At 44.3% G+C, this 21,883-nt stretch overlaps 1 protein-coding gene across 1 annotated transcript in view; it reads left to right on the top strand.

Annotated features, from left to right (window-relative positions):
* LAMB1 (laminin subunit beta 1) overlaps positions 1 to 20,504 on the top strand; it is a 43,274-nt gene extending 22,770 nt beyond the window's left edge. Inside the window, exons 22-33 of the mRNA XM_051805206.1 lie at positions 322 to 539; positions 641 to 737; positions 9,525 to 9,894; positions 11,580 to 11,764; positions 12,989 to 13,230; positions 14,718 to 14,921; positions 15,299 to 15,443; positions 16,179 to 16,386; positions 16,559 to 16,700; positions 17,550 to 17,726; positions 19,007 to 19,166; positions 20,053 to 20,504. Coding sequence (XP_051661166.1) covers positions 322 to 539; positions 641 to 737; positions 9,525 to 9,894; positions 11,580 to 11,764; positions 12,989 to 13,230; positions 14,718 to 14,921; positions 15,299 to 15,443; positions 16,179 to 16,386; positions 16,559 to 16,700; positions 17,550 to 17,726; positions 19,007 to 19,166; positions 20,053 to 20,189 — 2,285 coding nt within the window. The 3' untranslated portion in view covers positions 20,190 to 20,504. The remainder of the gene's footprint in view (positions 1 to 321; positions 540 to 640; positions 738 to 9,524; positions 9,895 to 11,579; positions 11,765 to 12,988; positions 13,231 to 14,717; positions 14,922 to 15,298; positions 15,444 to 16,178; positions 16,387 to 16,558; positions 16,701 to 17,549; positions 17,727 to 19,006; positions 19,167 to 20,052) is intronic.
* Positions 20,505 to 21,883: the final 1,379 nt, after the last annotated feature.

The raw sequence follows: 21,883 nt of genomic DNA, 5'->3' as shown, positions 1-21,883 counted from the left end.
GGCAGACTTGAACTTTGGTTGGGTACAGAGAGAGGAAAGGAGAAGAGCATGAAGAGCTGGGCTGCTTGAATGAAGGGCTCCTGTGACTTTCTGTGTGGTAAGGCAGAAGCTGTAGAGGTGACCAGCCTGAGATATGAGGAGGGCTCTTGGGCAGTGCTGAGTTTGTTCAGCATTGGGTCATCCAGGCCTGGCCACAGGTACTGGGATATATCAGCATCTGCCACATCTCTGGAGACTCAGAGAACAAACTAGATGTGAACTCGGAGCAGTCTGGTAGCGAGAGGGCAGGCTGACATCAAGGTGCTGTGCTCTTTTTGTCAGAGTGCGTCTGCAACTATCTGGGCACCGTGCGGGAGGACTGCGAGGGCTCAGAGAGCTGCCGGTGTGAGGCAGCCACGGGGCAGTGCCGGTGCCTCCCCAACGTGGTGGGGCAGACCTGCGACCGCTGTGCCCCCCACACGTGGAGACTGGCCAGCGGCACCGGCTGTGAGCAGTGCGACTGCGACCCCACGCGCGCCCTCGGCCCTGCCTGCAACGAGGTGAGGGAGTGCGGGCGTGTGCCGGCAGCTGGGCCTCTGCTCCGGTGCAGGGATGGGCTGCTGAGGTGCTCGCGTCTCCTGATGGGTCGCTTTTTTGCCAGTTCACAGGGCAGTGCCAGTGCATGCCAGGCTTTGGAGGCCGGACCTGCCGGGAGTGCCAGGAGCTTTTCTGGGGTGACCCAAGCGTGGAGTGCCGAGGTGAGTTCAACCCTGGTGCCTGCTCTACTTGCTCCTTTGGGAAATGTCTGTGTGGTCCTGTTGCACTGGGACACCCCTGCCAGGAGCAGCCTGCTCAAGCCTTGGAAATGAGGGAGGGGAAGGCATAGTGGGGTCTTCCCTGAGGTTTTGGTGCCTTGGGGGACAGGATGTACAGCAGGAGCCCAGCTCTGGGCTTGCCTGTATTTTTCTTGTCTGACCTCTATTTAGAAACAAACCTCTCTGTTTAGAAGGGTAAGCTTGCAATGCTGTCAGGTAAGCCAGTGAGGTAAGAAAATATATCACAAGCATTAGGGATTGAGAATTGGTCTGGAAACCAGTTTCCTTTGTCTTTCAATTGTATGTAGCTGAAGAGCACTTTCTTCTCTTGTGTCTGCTTATGGAGACTGGGCCTGAATAAATAAGGGTTTTTTATTTAGTAGGAGACTTTCCTTATATTTCAGATGAAAGTAAAGGAGCGAGCAGAGATCGTGCAGTGGGTTAGCCCATGCTGTAAAACAGAGTGCCAAGAAGTTGCTTGTTTAGAAAACTGGATGCTCTTTGTCCTTTCATTATAAACAAGTCTGTTCATTAGCTGGAAAAGAAACTTCAGACATTGTCCAGACCAGAACAAACTTGTATCTCTGATCTGTTCAAATAGGAACCTTTGCCAGGAGGGTTTGCAATAGATTAAGGTATTTTTTCCTGCAGGGAGGAATGTGCTTGCTGTGGTCTTTAATAAATCCCTTACAATAGAGATACCTTAGAGCCCATTATCTTGGCAGATAGGCAGGTCACAGCTACTTGGTTACTGCAGTGGATGAAAGGACTGGGAATTGTCCCAGTTTCTGAGTACGTATTAGATTTCTTGGGGGGTGAGCAGCCTTTTTGGGGAGGCTGTGTGTGTTCTGGCATGGTGAGGGGCGTGCTGACCCTGCTGGCTCCAGGGCAGGGATTGTCTCATGGTATCAGTTGTCTCCATCAAGGTTTATTGATGGTGTCCATCTGCATATCTTATCAGCAGGATTTTGCAGCATACCAGCGTTTGTGGAGTCTCATGGAGTTTCTGCTGCCTTTCAAACATGTAAAAACCTGCTTTTTAATGTTTCTGAAGTAAAGAGAGAATATATTCTTCAGAGCCTGTTTTTACCACGCAAGAGCTACATTCTCCTTCTAGCCCATTGTACTTTCTGACCCCAGGTGATACAGGAGACTCACTCAGGTGGAAATGCAGATTTTCCTTCATGATTAGATCCAACAGAGGTCTCTGTGACAGATGGGGAAAGCGGGTGCCCAGGGCTGAGCCATGGCAGCCTGCAGCGTGATGCTCTGGACAGGCTCCAAGCGTGCGCTCGCTCATGGAACGCATCCAGCCGTGTGGTGCTGCAGAGTCTCCCCGGCGTGGTGGGGTCAGTGCCTCCTGCCGGTCTCCTATCCTTGCTTGGCACGGAGACAATCAACTTCTCAGCCCTCATTTAGCCCTGGAGAGTGAGTGGTGATGTTCAAGCTGGCAGACGTGCAGCTGCCGCGTGGGCAGGTAACAGATCTCAGTGGTAAGTGGTTTGCAGGCAAACTGGAAAACTGTGCTGTTTAAGGAGTTGCAGAGCAGTGTCCCTGGAAAATAGCTGAAATCTGGCCTGTGGCCAAGGTGAAGCTGGAACTGAGATGAGGCTTTGTCTCAAAGATGCTGGCTCCAGTTGCAGGGGAACATGTGGACTCCTGGCCATGGCGTTTGCCACCTGCCCTTAGTGGCATGCTCATGTTGGCCCAATCAGCCAATATGGCCACATTTTGTGCTGCATTCAGGAAGAAAATAGAAACCAATCTGGATGGGGAACAGCAAGAGCTCTGAACCCTGTGAGTGTGGACAGTCAGCCTTCACTGCGGGCATTGAGCTGATGCAGAGGTGTGGACATCAATCCCAACAACTCCAGGGTGGGATCCTCCACTGTCTAGGGCAAGTGGCTTCTGCTCAAGGTTGGAAATCACAGGGAGAATCAATCACTCCAGGGACAGTGATGTGTGATCTGTTCACGAGAGGTCTTCAGGCTGTTGGCACCAAGAGGCACAAGCTCTTGATGAGGAATGGCGACTGTATTGCTCACATTGCTGTGACACACTTGACAATACTAAAAAAACCCAAGTGCCTGCAAATAATCTCTGGACACAGCTATGTGGAGATGTACAAAATTGCCCATCTAGGGCAGGCCAGGGATTTACAGACACTTGCAGCAGCAGCGAGTTATGAATGTGGGTCCTAGCATGCTCTGCTAGAAACAAGGCTCTAGGGCACACTTCCTTGCCACTCCCAGCAATGGCAGTGACTATTGACAGCTGCTGCTGTGACTTGTATTCTAGAAACTTCGGTAAGATCAGAGCTGATGAAGCAGAAGCTGGGGAGGCAGGTTTCTGCACCTGATCAATGTGCTTTATTTGCAGTCTGTGCTTCCTGCTGGCTCCCTTTTGCATGTCTGCAGAGATCACACTGGGACCAGACTGCTGGGGCAAGCTGAGATGGGTGCCTGTGTTTGGGCAGCATCTCAAGCCCTTGGTACTGGGTGTGGTCTCAGCACCCACAGATGTCCATTGGGGATTATACACCCACAGAGAGCCTGTAGGACTGGGTCTTCAGAGACTGCTTACTCCTTGTAATTCGAAAAAGCACAGTATTTTCTCACTAAATTTGGCACAGCAGAGGCACAGAGGATGGGGCAAAGCCCAGGCAGGGTGTGTGTCTCAGCCTTGTGCGGGTCCCTGTGAGGATGACAGTGAGCAGGAGCCGTGCTGTGATGTGGCCTGCTTGGGGGGGCACTGCCAGCCCCTCTGCAGGACTCCTCTGGCCGTTGCTCCAGCTGCGAGCAGCTCTTCGTGAGCCTGCGCATGGACGCGTGCGTGTGCCTAGAGTCCTTGCTAAGGTATCAATAACAGGATTATAGAGTTTGTCAAACTTGAGTCTCCCAGGCATTCTGCTGGAGCTTTTCCAAAGCCTGCAACTGAAGTGCAGGACTCTGCATGCTGAGATCCATGCTGACTTCAGCCCACAAAGCATATTTCTAGCAGGAGGCTCCAGGCTCCCAGGAAGCCTCTGAGATATGGTGTGGCTGCAGATGCAGCTTAAACAATGCCTTTGCACAGTAGATGCTATGAGTTTGTTTCATGTAATATAAATGAGATGACAATTGTACTATCATTACTGTTTTAATAAGCTGAAAAACAAAGCAGAGTGCAGTTAGTGAGATTGCAAGTTAGGTGGTGTTGCTATTGTCCCTTCACAAGAAGCATACCTGTGTTAATGTTTTTCTGTGTTGGACATGAGTATCAAGCCCTATTGTAAAAGCACAGAATTGAATTGAACTAAAATAAAAAAAAAAACCTTTTTTTAATCAAATACACACTGCAGACATTACCATTTAAGAATTAGCTTTGTAGTCTTAATTTAACACCTGGCTCTTAAACTATTCACATAGGCTGCTTTTATAGGAGGTGTTTATGGTGTTGACTGAAGACTAGCAGATGTTTCTTTTCCTTCTGTGATAAGGGTCTAAAAAAGTTATACAAATTCTACATTTAAGAAAATACAATTTCCACTTTGAGTTTCATAATTTCAATTGACCTGTGGTCATAAAATATTGTAATCTATATTGTTTCCAGAAAATTGCCCTTTTGGTAAGGTCTTCTAGCATGTTAACATGCAGCACAACTCCAGTGGTTCTGGGCTGGTATCTTATCTTGACATTCCTACTGAAAATCGTAACGCTGAGGAGTTAGCACTATGCTTAGAGGATGATTTGAATCAATAGCTGATAATTCAAAAGAAATTTGCTAGCTTTGCAAAACTTTCAACCTTACAAATTGCTGAATGGTTTTCTTATCATAGTGCCTCACTATGACTGGGAGATGATGCCAGGAAATCATGTTTGAACAAAACCTTTGTGTTTTTTCTGTGGAGGAGTTAAACATTTGATGCTTGTTCTCCTCAGTCTCAAGCAGTAAAGAAAATATTTCTACAAAAATGATTTCTACATCATCCTAGACAGAACAGAACACTTACTGCAGGATGCTAGGAACAAGCAAGGAATTGGACACTGAGACTGGTCTTCATGCAGCCCATTCAGTATCCGTTGTATCATCTCCACTGTAGTATTAACTGCCTGATACACATTAGTTTAAATTAGGTGATGTGCAAATATGCCACATAATAAATTACACTAGTTTAAATGGAAGTGAGTTCTAAATATTTAAAATCAGAGGGAAAGGTAGCAAAGCTGTCAGAGTAGGTGAAAGATTAAGCAATTCATAGATCCTTGTGAGCTTAAAGCAAACCTCTTGAACTAGTCATTTGCTTCTTTTGGATTTCTCCCTTTAGGTTTCTACACTATTTCATTCAATATACATGTATGAGTGTTACTTCTGTCTTTAGGATCAGGGAAAAGGAGGAGGAGAAATGCATTGATCAAGGTGATATAAAAATTACACATGGATACTCTATTTGTGCATGTGTGTATGTGCACATGCATTTGTGAACAGACACGGCTACAGTCTTTTAATCTGCTAATCAGCAGGTCCTGACTGGAGAAATTGGCTAAAAAATTTTGTGTCAAAATTGTTATTTCACTTAAATTGGAATATGCCACAGAAGAATCTCTGATGTAAGCACTCAATTAAAGCAAACAATACGTCCAGTTCCAAAATGACATTTCAAAACAGAAACCTATTGTTTAATTTAGTAAATACTCCTTTGAAAATCCTTAAATTTTTGGCCAACTATTTCAAAAGCCTTCTTTGCCTCCACTGTTTTCCATGGGAGGTACTGCAGTGTCCTGCTCTGCTTACTCAGGGACAGATTTGAACCCTGTCTAACAGTGATCTTCAAAGCAAGCAGCCCTGTCTGTATTAACTTGCAGCCCTTCACCTTCGCCTCAGTCCACCCGTCTGCATGAAAGGAGAGTAATCAATAAGTTGTCTTGAAGGCATTTCCAACTCAAAATGGTCAAGACATCGAAGTATCTTGTAGTAAACTCAACATCTGTGTGGTTTTGCAGTGGAAAATGAACTACTTTTCCCCATTTCTAGTCAAATGGGCATAGACAAAACATTTATAAGGAACTTACAGGACTTTGTCTTTCCCTATTCCACATATACTATGTTGAGTATAAAGCCATCAGTAGCTACTGAGTAATATTGGAAACACTTCTGCATCCCTAGATGTGCCTGTGTGTTTCTCGTTCTTCTTGAAAAAGATAGATTAACCAGGCATATGCTAACATTAGATGTGGTGTAGCTACTTAGGTGTTACATCAGACTTATGAGCATGCTGTCTAGAACCAAAATCTCCTGAGCCAAACTGTACTTTAAAGACTGTGTTTGAGTTAACCTGTTTGGGTACCTCAGAAGCAAAACTGCCATAACAGAGAGCATTCTTAGCATTGAACTGCATAGGAGTTGGCTCATGTGGTGGTCACAGGAGTAGCTGGACATTATCAAAGGAGGTGTTGGAGGAGAAAGAACTCCACGAGGCTAGAAGTGATGATGGGTACTCTGGTACTGATTGAGCACATCATGCCCAGTTTATTCTGACATGGTGTTCACTCTTTTTCTAGCAGATGATAGGAATCAGGGCGTCTCCAGTATTCACATGCCAATTCCTTGGCAGTGATAATCAAATGTCACAGGAATCCTTTTGAGGGATGTGCACCCCCCATTATGAATGATGGATGTGTAACTCAGTTATTCTTCCATGAATTATTTGCCAATCCTGTCCAGCTTGGAGGCTCTCCTTTCCTTTCATGTGGAACCTGCCACTGTCACTGTGCCTTTGTCCCTTTCAAGCAAAGTTGCTTTTTTGTCACTTCAGGACAAAGTTGTGCTCTGCAGTCTCACAGAGACTGAAGCCAATGAGTTCTTGGCAGGCAGACATTGCCTGAGGCAGAGGTGAAACCTATGCACTGAGCTATTTGCCTGGTGGCCCAGCAAGGTGCTCCTCACTACCTAGAAGGCTCTATATGATCTTGGCCTGGGCTTGCTTTCCTTCTCTCAAGAGCTGGCCACAGCTAAAGTCAGCAGAGGGTTTGAGCCCTACTATGGTGTTAAGGGAAGATGCTCTTTTCAATGGCATTGGACTATATGATCTTTGCTGGGGTGTAAAATAGCCCAATGATGGTGTCCAGGGCACAAGGTACAGGACTCGTGCACTAGAGGTGTTAGAGATGGTTAGGGTTTGAAAGCTGGTGTGGTACTGTACATGGTTAATGACTTGGGAAGATCATGAAGAAAAGAAAGAGCAAGTGTGAAAGCAGCACTTTTGAAAGATGTTTTATGTATGTTGAATTCACACTGAGGTAATTCAGAGCCAGCATTGTCTACTTCTGGACTTGATAGACAATCCTGAAAAGATAAATAACCCACAGTAATGTTTCTAGCTGCCTTGTACAATTTTCTGGGTCCTGTGAAGCTCAGTTTGGGAGTTTTGTAGGACTGGAAATGTGATGATTCTTCCAACTGTTGCATTGCATTTAGAATAAATTACTTTTTTGCTCTTTATCATCTCCCAACAGGCAGCTGCAGAGTTTGGATTTTCACTTTGCAAACAAGTCAGTACCTAAATTCTTTTCTTCCTTTCCCAGCACTTTCTGGCTCCAGAGATTTTGGAATCCACATTACCATGTAAATGCTACTAAAGCCATGTCATCTGCTTTTTTGTGAACATGCAGGTATTGAGGAGTAGAATTACTAACATGGGGTTGGTTTTGGTGTTTCTTTTTCACTTTAAGCTTTTTAAATCCACAAGTAAATATAGTGATTTGATTTGCCAGAAGCAAGTATTCCTGTAACTTGATCGGACCTCAGGATCTTTGAGAAAAACCACATGCCATTTAGCCTCTTTCTATACAGAGGAATTTGGACAATTCATCATTATACTCAGGGCCTTATTAGTTGACAGAAGGGTTAACTGACCTTCAAACAGGAACTCAACGGTTTGCCTGCAGGGAACATATTCCGTGGTGAGTTGACTACTTAAGCACTTTCGATGTAAAGTAAAAACAATCTCTTGTGTCAGGGTATAATTCAGAGAACAAAGGACCGTTTTGCTCAATTGTCCAAGCAGCAGAAGTTATTTTTGTCTCTTGCCTATCACATTCACATTGTACAAGAAAGTCGTTTTGTTGAAGAGCGATTTGTTCTGCTGAGGCTCTTTGTGTGATTTTTGAACTGAAGACCACCACTGTGTTCTGGCATTGAAGCCAACAATGTACAATCTTGAAAACAGCTTTGTGTTTTGCCCCTTTTTCAAGGGGGCATGTGCTTGGGGTGTGTGAATCGATTTATGGGCCTTTTTGAGCCGTTTAACCTCCTTCAAGGATGCCTAGTAAATGGATATGTAGGTGAAGTATCACAGTCCTTTTCCTGTTTAAGGAATGTGCTCTTGACCTGCTTCGGGTGTATTCTGCCGTGATGATAGTTAGAAAACGTGCATGTTTTCAAAGCCTCTCTTTCTGTTGTTTGCTACCATCTCTTTATTAAAAGCTTTGCGTGTTGGTGGTGCCCTCTGCTGCCGCTGCCTCCTGTGTAATTAAGGAGGAGAGGTCAAGTGGCAGCCCCGCTGCATGGAAACGCTTCTCCTGATAGCATTATTGTGCACAAAGCACATCTGTGCTTTTAGAAATGACAGTGCATCAGTAAGTTAATTAAGTAACTTCTCTCCATGGCGAGTTAGTACCAAAGAAGCGAATTTCAGGAAGGTGTGAATATTAACTCCCAAGCTGATGCTCTAAGTGTGCAATAATTAAAAAAAAAAAAAAAAACAAACCAACAAAAAACCCCAACAAAAAATTACAGTGTTAATCATCCTCATTCCCATTTGAGGGTAACAAACAGTGTGTAGGCTCTTGGTCATTAGCACCTCAGGGCTAACAGGGCTGCCCATGACCACATTCTTTGTTCTATTATACTTTTCACTGCCAGATTTTTTCTCATTTTCTGTGTACCCAAAATGTCAGCCCAGGGACAGATTCTTTGATGTGTATTGTGAATGTTTTCCCACCATCCGTGGCAGGAGCGTGTCCTGAGCCAGTCCCTGTACCTCTGCATAGAAGATCTCTCAAGGGCTGTTGCTCCATAGATTTACCCTGTTCTTCTTTGAAGCCACCTCAGCTTTTAGCACCCACACTGTCTAGTGGAAGGAAGCTCCACCACTTAACTAAGTGCTGTGTAATCAACTATCTCCTTTTAGTGTGCTGTTTGTGGGAGGTGCAGGGGAAGGTGATTGGGTTTTTATCTGCTGGGTTCCTCAGTTACCCTTACTCCTGTGCTGGAGGAGACAGTAAATAGTTGTTCCTAGTTCCCTTTTCCCATTTTGCTCATGTTTCGTGCACAGACTCTCTGATGTGTGTCTGCCTGTTGTTTCTTTTCCTGTGTGGAGAGTCTTGCTCTACTCACTCTTCATTGTAGGAGTGAAAGTGGGATCTTTGTCTTTAGTTGCTATCCAGTTGACATCCAAACACTGAAAGAAGTGGTGTCCATCCTTGCTCCATTATTGTTCCTGTTTCTGAGATGTCCAAATCCTGGTCTCTTTCTAGAGTTCTTTCCCTGTCTCTTTCCCCTTTCACACTCAAACCTGCTTCCCCTGTACCCAAGTGATACATCCATAATTAGCTTTTTATAATCCAGGCACTGACCACTTCTGCACTCATTTCACCACTTTATTTATAACTGGTTTTTTTTCCCCACCCTGCCAACGTCACTGTCATTTCCCTCTCCATAGTCTTCACGTGTGCCTTTTTCTCCTTCCAGCATGTGATTGCAACCCTCATGGCATCCAGACACCGCAGTGTGACCGTGCCACTGGGCAGTGCATTTGCAATGAAGGAGTGGAAGGGCCGCGCTGCGACAAGTGCTCCCGGGGCTACTCGGGCTTCTTCCCCAACTGCGTGCCCTGCCACCAGTGCTTCGCCCTCTGGGATGTGATCATCAGCGAGCTGGCTAATAAGACCCAGCAGTTCCTGGACAGGGCTAATACCCTCAAAATCACTGGAGTCACCGGCCCATACCAGCAGACACTCACCACGCTGGAGGAGAAGCTCAGTGAAATTAAAACCATCGTCACTCAAAATCCAGCAGCTGAGCCCCTGAAGAACATTGGAAATCTCTTCGAGGAAGCAGAGTGAGTACAGTTGCAGTTACATGGATAAGTCTAGCGTGAGAAGGAGTGGGAGTTCCAGTGAGATGGAATTTACTTGAGTGACTGATGTCCCCATGCTGGGCTGAGGACACACTGTCTCCACTCCTTTGGCTGGGTGAGGTACGCTGTGCCAGTGTGTCCTGGCGCTGGTGGAGCTCCTGGCCATGCTGAGCACTGGCAGTGAGCATCCATCCCACAGTGAGCATCCATTCCACAAAATGGAGAAACCCAGAAACGTGGCTGGGGCTGGCAGGAGCCGTGCAGCTGCCACGTGCTGGGCAGGGGTTGTCCTGCTCCCACTGCTCTCCAGGCAGCTAATTACCGGGGAGCCACTCATGCTTGCCTTGTGCTGCCCTGGGGCAAAGGACAAACACTGCTATTATGTGAGAGAATGAAGAGAGGGAGAGATTAAATTCCTGGATTTCCATGTGTTGCTGATGAGTTGGAAACTTGGGCTCCTTTCTGAATTCTGAGCATGTGCGGGGGGAAGTATCAGCTTTATAATAAGGATTGTTTCCATTTTTCTCAGGGTTAGGAGCCTTGTATTTTGTTTTAGGGCTAAGCATACAAAAGATAGTTGTCTGTGCTTTTAGAAATGGGTCAGTCTAACATTAAGTAGGATTACAGATGCTTTCTAGCCCTGTCTACAACTGTTCCAACTTGTTTATGCATTATAAAGGGGACTGCACAAAGCAAAGGGCTGAGGATTAAAGCACAAATGTCTCAATCAGGAATAGCTTGTGCCCTACAGCTCCCTCTCTCCAGCTGGAGAGCTGGGGGTCACTGCTGCTTTTGGACTCTGTGTATACTGAGGTAGGTCAGAGCAGCTGAGGAGCTGCTTTTCCTTAAAACACATATATGTGCATCTGTTCTTGCTCCTCTCTGGTTGTATAGAAGAATACTGGGCTTAGGAGGAGTCCTGGAAAACAGGAGGCTGTTGGGCTATTGAGAGCTGTAAATTTGTCTTAGAGCTTAAATACTGCCTGATTCTTTCAGAATGCTGGGTTTGGTGTGATCACCATGGATGGGAATAGCTTCCTATGCCCACTTTTGTTCTGCAGCAGCCTTGACATGTAACATTCACTTGCTTTTCCTTTTAGGGTTATCCCACTAGCTAAAGCCTGCTCCGTGGCTCACTGAGGCCATGCTGAATGCTGAGGGCGGGATCTTTACAGACAAGTTAAAAGAATCCATTGTGTTAAGACTCAGGCTCTCCCCCGGCCCTCGCCTGCTTCCTGAAGTTCAAATCTGTCCCATGAGCTCGTAGTAATCAAAACTGCATTTGTAACTGTGTGGGATGGGAAGCAAATTATGTATAGATCATAGTAGTCAACTCTGACCTATGCAGTTGCCATGATACAAGATCATTACACCAGTCCTCTGGAATCTGCCTCCAGTTAATCTTACACAAAGCAGCTGTTTTCTGAGCAATTTGGTGCTTTGAGTTTATAAATGTGCTGCAGATTAAAAAGTAGTTTTGTGTGATAAAGGAAACAAAACAGTATTCTAGGTAGGCATGTTGTTACAAATCACTTAGAGCTCCAGTGAGGGAGTACAGTCCTACCGTGGCAGAAGCTAGGTACAGCTCTAGCCACCACTCCTCAGTGAAGCATCAAGGCTTACAACCCTTCCTCCCCCCGCTGTTGAGTCCTGTGCCTGTTTTACAGAAAGCTTACAGCAGATGTTACAGTTAAGATAGCTGACATAGAAGAAAACCTGTCAGCCTTAGCAGCAAAGAGCAACAGCACAGACACTGACCTGAGCGCGCTGGAGACAGATGCCAAAAGCCTCGACCACGTCGTGAAAGAACTTGCAGAACAGCTCGAGTTCATCAAGATCTCTGATGTTCGGGGTGAGTGTCACAGGGAGGGGCAGAAAGCAGTGGGGTGGCTAAAGACTTAATTAGTGCATGGTTTTAAATACCAGGTTAATCTTCTAACTTGTAATAAAACACAGTTCCTAGGAGGACAGCGTCTTTCTGTGCATTAGCAGAGTTGCTGATACAGCAGGAATTTTTGTCCCCTCACCCTGTCTCTCTCCCATCTTCACATTGCAAAGCTGACTTATTCTCGGGGCACAGAATTACCTTAAAGTATGTTGCTTGACACATTTCAGATGAGACACAATGGCATAAAGTGCACCACAGATTCCAAAATACGCCTGGACATCACCCTTGCTCTCCCTGGTCTGTTAAATGGCTGTTTTTGTTTGAAAAAAATGGGTCTTTGTGACTAAGACTACACTGTAAAGAGCCCAGTTCTTCTGAGCCACCCAAACTTTGCATGCCTATTGGCACACTGAAATGTGCCAAGAATCAAAATTTGTTGGAGAAAGAGGAATGTCACCAAATTATTTGGAAATTTGGAAAGCTGACTTCAAAGAAATGATTTGTTAATTTTTCTTTTAAATTTCCTAGTTTGTAGGAAGTCTGAAATTGTTTCCAGTGAACATGGGATATTGCAGAGTGAGGCAAGTGGGATATAGAACAGGGGAGTCCCTGACTTGTGGCATTCTGCAAAGGAAAGCTGCCCCAAGGTGCAGAGTATGGCTATCCCCACAGGGTCCCTCACCCCCGCTCAAGGCCTCTCCAGGAGTTGTGCCAAACTAACAGTTCTGTAAGTCAGCACCTCTTATCAAGCAGTTGTTTCTTGAGAAAGCTCTGACCAGTTTCCAGGCAGTGGCTCCATAGGCCAGACATCCCAGAGCACACAATAAGAATTAACAGGATAACTGAATCCTTAGAAAACAGACTGTTCCTCTAAAAAACCTAAAAGGATCTCCTGGATCTCCTTTTGACCTTAAGGCAAGCTGAATTCAGTCACTAGAGTCAGAGAAAGGCTTAACTTCCAAGTCCAACTTGACACACTGTCCACCATCAAAAAAGCAAGCTTTTTTTTCTACAACAGGTTGAATTCTGTCAACCTAGCAATGGCACTGAACACAGCTGCAAAGGTCAGCGTTTCATTTAATGTGATGTGAGATATCGTAACCCTGATGTGTCATCTGCTAACATCTATAATACACATTACTTTGGGTTACTAGCAGATTTCTCATCAGCTCCATCTGATTTCTACAGGAGCCTTGGATAGTATCACCAAGTATTTCCAGATGTCCCTGGAGGCAGAGGAGAGGGTCAATGCCTCCACTGTTGATCCCGATAGCGCCGTGGAGCTGTCAGCACAAACGCGGCGGGAAGTGGAAGACTTAATCAATGAGAAGGAGGCCCAGTTCAAGGCTAAACAAGAGGAGCAATCGCGCCTTCTGGATGAACTCGCAGGCAAGCTGCAGAGCCTGGATCTCTCCGAGGTGGCTGAGAAGGTACACAGCTGAACACAGCTGAGAATCACTGGGATAAAACCTGCAGCAAAAATAAAGCTGGGTTTGTGAAGACACGACAGGCAGGGAGGAACTGTAGGGTGTGACACCGTGAGATATGCAGCTTGTTGATGAAAAATGCGCGTTGCTTGGTTGGTGGGGTATTCTGTGGGCTAGATCTGGGCCATGTAATCAGCAGGCTCTGAGACCTACTGGCTTTCAAGCACCAGCCTTTCTTGTTGGTCTCCCCCCTACCCTTCCCAGCCTCAAAAAAGCAGCGGCCTTTGTATCACTCCTGCCTTAACCCAGTGCCCTTTGCTGTGGACAGAGCTCCCACATGTAGAAAAGCATAGCAAATCTGCTGGGCTGAGAGCCATCTGATGAGCTCTTAAACCCATCCTGAGTTCAGTGCTTGCTTTCTCTAGGCTTTCCTCTTCCTTTCTACAGTTCTGTAGGGAACATGCTGGGCCTGTACGGTGCCCAGCCAGGCAGCATTTCTGCTTGCACTGACAGGCTGCCCACCTCATCATCACCACAGGCTCATCTTCCTCCTGCTTGAGACAAAGCAGAACTTAACAGGGAGCTGGAGTCAAAAGGGCATTTTCTCTGTTGAAGCTGCCTACTCATCTGTAAATACCATCAAGGGTGGCTTTTTCTTGGGAGAGGCTGGGTGTTCCCTCAGTTTCACTTTGAAGTTGTCCAGCTGCATTCAGAGAACAATCCCTAAACAGTCCCCGGGGAAGGCAGGCTGCAGGGGACCACTCATTAAATCCCCGGGGAAGGCCAGGCCTGTGTTAGAGGGTGAGTTCTTCACACACTGAATTGTCCATTCCTTAAGAAGCAGCCATCCCTCCCACTCCCCCATCCCTCCCACTCCCCCAGCCCTCTGTTTTTCTCTGGAGGCAAGAAAGAGAGATCTTTTTGTTTAGCTTTCCTTCCCCTACATTCCTGCCTGACTGTTCTTGAGGTCTGAAAATCTTGGGTAGATGTTTATCAAGACAGTAAACACCAAGTTGCTTCGAGGTGTAATCATGAGACACACAGAGCCACACACACAAAAAAAATCTTTCTGCTTTCTAGCTACTGCTGGGTTGCATGCCAAACAGGTAAGAGGGACTCATTTACACTTCACAGGAGACAGCTGCAGTTAACTTGGCACAGCCCTTAGGTTATCCCAGGGAGATTGTTTGGCTGCAAAACCTCAGTGACTATCATTTGGCATAAAGGGAGTGGGGGCTTGAAAAGTGAAAAGAACCTCACAAGAATGGGGAGTTTTCTCATATTGCCTCCTCTGTTATGTCATTGCCAAACACTAACCAAGTAGTGGATAATTCTCAGTACACTGTTGCAGATGGAAATAGATTTGCTTTTAAAAAAAAAAAAACAAACCTGAAATTTTCTGGTACAGCAGTGTCCTACTCCAGCCCCCCCACAGTTCAGCAATGGAAATCAGGCTGTGACTGCTTCCCTTGTCTAATGTCTCCCTGCAGACGTGTGGCACTGCTCCGGGAGCCTCCTGTGCCGAGTCCGAGTGCGGCGGCTTGAACTGTCGGACGGAGGAAGGGAAGAAGAAGTGTGGAGGCCCCGGCTGCGAGGGGCTGGTGACCGTAGCTCACAACGCCTGGCAGAAAGCTATGGATTTTGACAGAGACATCCTCAGTGCATTAGCAGAAGTTGAGCAACTCTCTAGAATGGTAATGTGCCAAAGCCATTGTTAGATATTAAAAAAGAAAAAAACCTTTCATTTGTAACACAGATTGAGAGGCTAATTGACAAAGTATGTGCTGGCTTACTTCAGAATACTTTGAGTTGCGTAACCTCATCATGCTTGTAAAAATCCTCAGCAAGGGAGCTTGCTAAAGTGAAGCTTCATGGATAACTAAACATCAGCCTGAGTTGTTTAAACTAGCGCTGGGGGTATGGATCAGGGCCAGCTTCTAAGTGTTCTGTGAGTTTTATGAGAAAAAGCATTCCTCATTACTATTACCTCTAACTCCAACAGAATTGTTTTAAAACAGGCCTTAAAGCATGACAAGATATGCAATCAAGCCTTCCATTTTCCTCTCTTTAGGTTTCTGAGGCAAAACAGAGAGCTGATGAAGCAAAACAAAATGCACAAGCAGTTTTGCTCAAAACCAATGCTACAAAAGAACAAGTGGACAGAAGCAATGAAGATCTGAGAAATCTTATTAAGCAGATTAGAGACTTCCTAATGCGTAAAAACCTTACATTTTATTTTGATTCTGGGTTTGTGAAAACTGTTCTTAGATCTATATCATCCTCCAAGGGTTAATGCAATAGTTGTGTTATTGTTCCCTGCCCCCCTCCCCAGACAGACTTAGTGTCTATGATGAAATCTGGAAACATGAGAAAACGAAGACAATAGGAAAGTGAGAGCAAACTGTGACATGTTCTTATGTGCGTTTCAGCTGAGGCTGTTGTAGTGCTGTACTTAGCCAAGTATGTTCATAAGTTCTGGCTAGAAAGACAAAGTAGTATTAAAGGGGAAGAAAGTCAGAAACTGAATTTATCTCTGTAAGAAAGCATGTAAAGGTTAAATGAAAGCCTTGTTTGCCAGCAAGCAGCAGCATGGCAAACCCATTCCTTCCCTGTTTGCACAGGGCTGAGTGTGCTGTTAGCACAAATACATTTACGTGCAGCTGTTGGCTTTGTTTCCTGGGGCTCAGGTCCCCCCCCCAGCTAATCACCAAGATCTTCAAATGGCTTCCAAGAGAGCTATGCCAGCAGGGCCTCCACACCTGCTGGACCTCTCCCAAGAGGGAATTTCCACCCTAAGGAAGTTTTAACACCTTGATTTTCCATAAGTCTGTGGGAAGACGTTTTCCTGTGATTTTCCTTCTTTAGGGAGCAGCTGGACAAGAACTTTAATACTGAGACTTGACAGAGGGAAGCTTTTACTCACATCTTTGTTATTTGTGTCCATTTACTAGAAGACAGCGCTGACCTGGATAGCATCGAGGCAGTGGCTAATGAAGTGCTGAACATGGAGATGCCAAGCACTCCCCAGCAGCTGCAAGCCCTGACAGAAGATATTCGCGAGCGTGTGGAAAGCCTCTCTGATGTTGAGGTCATTCTGCAGCAAAGCGCTGGAGACATTGCCAGAGCAGAAATGCTACTGGAGGAAGCTAAAAAAGCAAGGTACACAGCCCTGTTTCATCTCATTGTATGAGAAGGTGCAGTTTAACTTTCCGTGATGTAGATTTTCATTCCTTCAGTAAGGGGCAAAAATGTTCCTTTGCAGTGTGTGGGTTTTTTCCAGTTCCAAAGTAAAAGCATTTTTAGCATTAACAGAGTCTTTCTTGCTCCACAGCAAAGGTGCAACAGATGTTAAAGTCACTGCAGACATGGTGAAAGCAGCACTGGAAGAAGCTGAAAAAGCTCAAAATGCAGCTGAAAAAGCCATCAAACAAGCTGATGAAGATATTAAAGGAACTCAAGACCTGCTGACCTCAGTGAGTTTTTTATGACTATTTCTTATGATATAGAAACAGCACCAAGTCTGATACTTGAAAACTGATGTAAGCCTGCCTAGGGAAGGCTCTTGGGTACTGCAAAGCAAAAACTGCACTTAAAATGGATCTAAACCATTCCTGCCTTCACATCAACTTTTGAGTATGACAAATGCTAGGGGACTGTTTGCTCACAAAAACCCCAGTCAGACAACAACAACCAACCACAAAAAAACCCAAACCAAACTGAACCAAAAATCAAAAGGCTTTTCTCAACCCATATCCTGCACCGTCCAAGTAAAATGAGCAGGATTGTAGCCTTCTAAAGCTAAGGCAAGCCACACTGGTCATGTACTGGTGTAACTGTGCAAAGTGTCATCCACCACTGCAGCTTCAGACTAAAATAAACGAATGCTGGATTGAAGTGGCAAGTGCTGTAATCTTGTCAGATAAAGTATTTTCAAATTTCATCTCAAGGCCCTCAGGACACCACAGTGCTATCTATACCCATGAAGCTTGGCCAGTTTAGAAGCTTCACAAGTCCATTATCACAGGCTGAAGTCAAACGTCTGAAGTTTTCTCAGCAGATTAGGCAACTCGTGCATGTATAATGCAATCAAATCGTTTTTAACCATGTTCAATAATGCTTTTGCAGCCTCATATGTACTGTTTTCAAGCAGTGGGCTTTTTCACCCTGACTCCGATTGGCCATTTTTAGCAAAACTAAAACAACTGTTTTTTTAAATCAGATCTACAGACATAAACTAATTAGTTGAGCAGAGTATATCCAGAAAGTTTAGTAGTATATCCAGTGTCTTTTGAAAGTGTAACTCTCATCCTTCTTTCTATTAGATTGAATCTGAAAATGCAGCATCTGCAGAAACGCTGAACAATGCTACCTTACGTCTGTTTGAACTAGAGAGGAGTGTTGAAGACCTTAAGCAAAAAGCTGCTACAAATTCAGAGAATGTGGACAACATAGAAGACAAAATTATTACTGCAAAACAAAATGCTGAAGAAGTTAAAGAGGTGAGAAGCTCAGGAAAGATGCTAAGGGAATGCCAACAAAACTCCCATCCCAGCTTTGGCTAAAGGAACATCAGTGAAAACATGTGATCCATCACATTTATTGGTCATGTACTGGGGGTAAAAAAAAATCCCAACATCTACACACTTATCCAAGATAGCTGCTTTTTACTTTGGATCCAAATACAGAGAGAGAAAAGTATTGGGAAGTTTTCAGGTTCCAAAATAGCTGCAGGAAACCTGTCACACTGTCACCCTTTCATAGATATGTTTCTGGCCCTCAGCTTTACTATCTGCCACAGGAGAACTGGTACTTTCTTTTTTTCACTTGTATAGAGTATTTATGGTTCTATGACAATGATAGCTTCAGGACAAACAACCCAGAATTTGGCATACATGGAATCAAGCAACAAGAAAAATCATGACTTTATTATAAAACCAAAGTAATTTTTAAATATCAGAGATGCAAGATTTTTTCTCTGACCAGGTGGCATTGCTCCCAATGTCTGCTAAACACCTTTGTAATAGCAAAAGAATGCTCATTAACAAAACAATTGACCAGATTGCCAAAGGAAGTTTCATTACTCCCATCTCTTGTCTGTAGTTAGCCCATCAGTCTCCAGAGAGACATTTTCTGCCAGGAGAGCTGTATTATCCATCAAATCAACAATATCCAAACACTAAGTAATATCTCAGATGCTGTCAAGTAAACATGAGATACTTCCAGTAGTACTGCTGCAGTTTGTTAACTTGCTTAATGATTGAATTCCATTGGACTTCTCAATCTTAACCCCACAGAGAAAAGCAGAGCTGAGAAACCAACCTTGTGACTTCTCCAGCACCTTCACCTGCACAAACTAGTCAGCTGTCTCATTACTGAAAGGGTAACAAGAGTACTCCTCCCCAAATGCAAGCATTCAATCCAAAACAGTGCCAGTTCCTTACCATGTGTAGCTTTCCAGCTGTACATTAGTTACAGAAGTGTGTAACTAATTAGTTACAGAACTGTGTAAATTAATCCCATAAATCCCTGCCAAGTGACAGTACTGAAGCTATAAAACAGCCACAGATCTGCAAAAGAGCAACTTATGAGTCTTCACCCCAGCCCTTAAAGTCTTGAATAGTAAGCAGGAAATACCCTGAAACTGTTCCTGCTTTTGTTAACTGAGCTAACAGCGTAGTCTCTCCTTCCACCCAGACTAGTAAGGGCAGAGGGAGGAAATGCCAACTCCCGCTGTATTGGCTGTCGCGTGAGCTCCATCTTGTGCTTGAATTTGGAACAGGTCCTCAACACGGAGCTGAGCGGCAAGTACAGAACCGTGGAAGAACTCATTGCCAAGAAGACTGAGGAGTCGGCCGACGCCAGGAGGAAAGCCAGCATGTTGCAAGATGAAGCTAAAGCCTTGCTGGCTCAAGCAAACAGCAAACTCCAGCTGCTCAAAGGTAAGGCTGTTCTGAGGAGGTAAGTTGGCACCTAAGCACATGAAGCAATTTCACACTGTTATTGTATTCATCAGAAGCAAGGGGGGGGGGAAGGAACTTAATTGTTACTGAGGCTTGATCTCCTTTCCTTATTTTTATGGATACAATACAGTTTTTTGAATCAGAGATTTCTATAAGAGAAGCTGAAACTTATAGGTGAGACACAAACTTATGGTAGGGCACCCATCACTGCTCCCAGAAACCACTACAGGGAAGGAAGGTAACTACTGTGCTTAGGATGACGACTAACCTGTTCAAGCAAGACCCCCATCTTCAAGCAGTACTGCCCCCACCCTGCCCTGGAAAGCTGTTAAAACAAAAGCTAATCAGGACACAAGTTCCTGTTTACAGATTAATTTAATATTTACTGTTGACAATTAAGGCTGAGTAAAACAGGAGGAGGCCATCTGCCCTGGGATGCTACCAGGGAGGGGAACTAGGTTTTCCTTCTGGTTTTGCCAGGCCAGGAACTCATTCTTTCCCTCTTAGCTATTCCTGCACAGTTACAGTGACTAGCTGAATAGGCTTAATCACCACAAGCCAAAACATACCACTGTTCTGTAAAAGCCACCATAGAGCAAAGAATGACACTTATTTTCACCATGAATCGAGGTATACTTTTGAATTTCCACCTCTGGAAAATAACTTCCTTGTTGCTTTACATCCCAGTGTTAAGGAAACAAAAAGGTGCCATTCCAGCCTTTGCCTTCCCCCTCCCCCCCAATCAGATTATCTTGCAAAATAAAAATAAATATTAATAGTACTTTATCCATAACTATAGCAATTTAAATGTCACTGCATTAAAACACCCCAAATTAAGCTGGTTTTTCCTTTCCTTTGCTTACAGATCTGGAAAATACATATGAAAACAATCAAAAAGTTCTGGAAGACAAAGCAAAGCAGCTGGTGGAGCTGGAAGAGACAGTTCGCTCCCTCTTACAGACAATCAGCCAAAAAGTTGCTGTTTATAGCACTTGCTTATAAATGGGAGTGGGAAATGCTTGTGTTCAGGATGGGTTTTACAAGTATTATACTAGTTCTTTTTGACATTACACTCAGACCTGATAAGGTGAATAGGTTTTATATTGACTTTAAAGTCACAGAACCAAAGACAAATAACTTTGATGTTGAAAATAAACAGTACTTTTGTATCTCTGTATGTACCTAGTATGACTCATTAAGTTCCTTCCTATTTTCAGTAGCTGCAATGGTACATCAGTTAAATCTTTAGCAAGTCTTTTTTTTAAACTGCTTAGAGATCTAATAAAATAGTGGCTTGAACTATGTAATTCTAAATAAGGGCTCCTATTACTGTGAAATATAGGATGGTGACTTAGACCAAATTACCAGTATATGAAGAAATACCATCCATGTGTGGTCAGCTAGTTACAGCACAGTACTCAGAAAGGATTATTTACCCTCTGCATGATATCTGTTTAGGCTTGACACTAGTTTCATGTCACTGATTAAGGAACACTTGATTTGTGAAGTGGAAACTGAAGAGGTCAGTACTGAAGGGGTGAATGCACCAAATTTGTGACAAACCAAGCCTGGAATATTAATCCTGTCTGGAAAGGAACTACAGAAGTTCACAGGGCACTTAGTGTGAACCAGTTAAGAAGCTGTATGCAGACAGATCTCTAAGAACAGCCTGTACTTAACACAAGTAGTAAGACTTTTAAGAAGTGCAAGAGTAGCATTTGGTTCACCATACTTAAAGTGATCTGTACAACAACACACCTTCAGACAAACACACAGGATGGCACAAACTGATTTACAACATCCATCAGCTACACAAAGCACCAAAAAGTGCAATGTGCACATCCTGACTGCTAACTCTGACCCGAGGATTGTATCTTTGTACATACTTTGACTGGCACTTTCCCTAACCTTCACTAAACAGCACTGAAAGCCAGGACAACTATGGAAAGATACATAACTTACTAAGCAAACTGATGTTTAAATAAATTATTACCCCTAAGCTTCATCGGTTACAAATGCTACAACAAAAAAATCTGTTATAGGAATTGATTACCATACCAACATCATACAAGAGTTCACTGCCAGTACACTTAGCAGCTGTTGAAAAGTTTGCCAACTTTGCAACACTCAGGTTCTAACAGCCATCAGACCACTGACAGGTGGCTCAGTAGACCCTCTTACTTTTACAGTAACTCTTTGTACACTTAACTAGAATGGGAGTGACAGTGAGAGAAGTAACTAACAAATTTTAAGGCCCTGAATTTTATTTTTAAGTATCTGGAAAAATATAGTCTTCAGTATAGTCTTAGCAGTATTCTTGATTAAGTTTCCATGACTTTCCAAACTTCATTTGACATGAACAAAATGAGATACAAGGATTTGTAACTGGTGAACCTCAGGTATGAACTGCAGTAAGACTGCTACAAGTATTCAGGGAGATGTTGTCTCCTCCTCACTGTTGTCTCACCTTTGCTTTCCCTTCAGCAGCTTCCTACTGCCACCTGAAAACAGATCCACATTAACTCACTAACCCAGCATATCCATGAATCAGCTGGTGATCAGCTTAGTGAGCTGTCACGGTTTAACCCCATCTACATTTTAAAAAATTACCACAATAAAGAAGAGTATCAGTGGTGTTTTGTTGATGAACTGGTATCTTAACAAAATGGTAATGCTGGCATACATTTCCATCACTC

The sequence above is a fragment of the Manacus candei genome, unplaced genomic scaffold (assembly GCF_025592945.1).
Source record: "Manacus candei isolate 608988 ecotype Guabito, Panama unplaced genomic scaffold, ASM2559294v1 h1tg000063l, whole genome shotgun sequence".
NCBI classification, from domain to species: Eukaryota; Metazoa; Chordata; class Aves; order Passeriformes; family Pipridae; genus Manacus; species Manacus candei.
The sequence above is the reverse complement of the archived record's forward strand: the minus strand, read 5'-3'. Positions and strand labels throughout refer to the sequence as shown.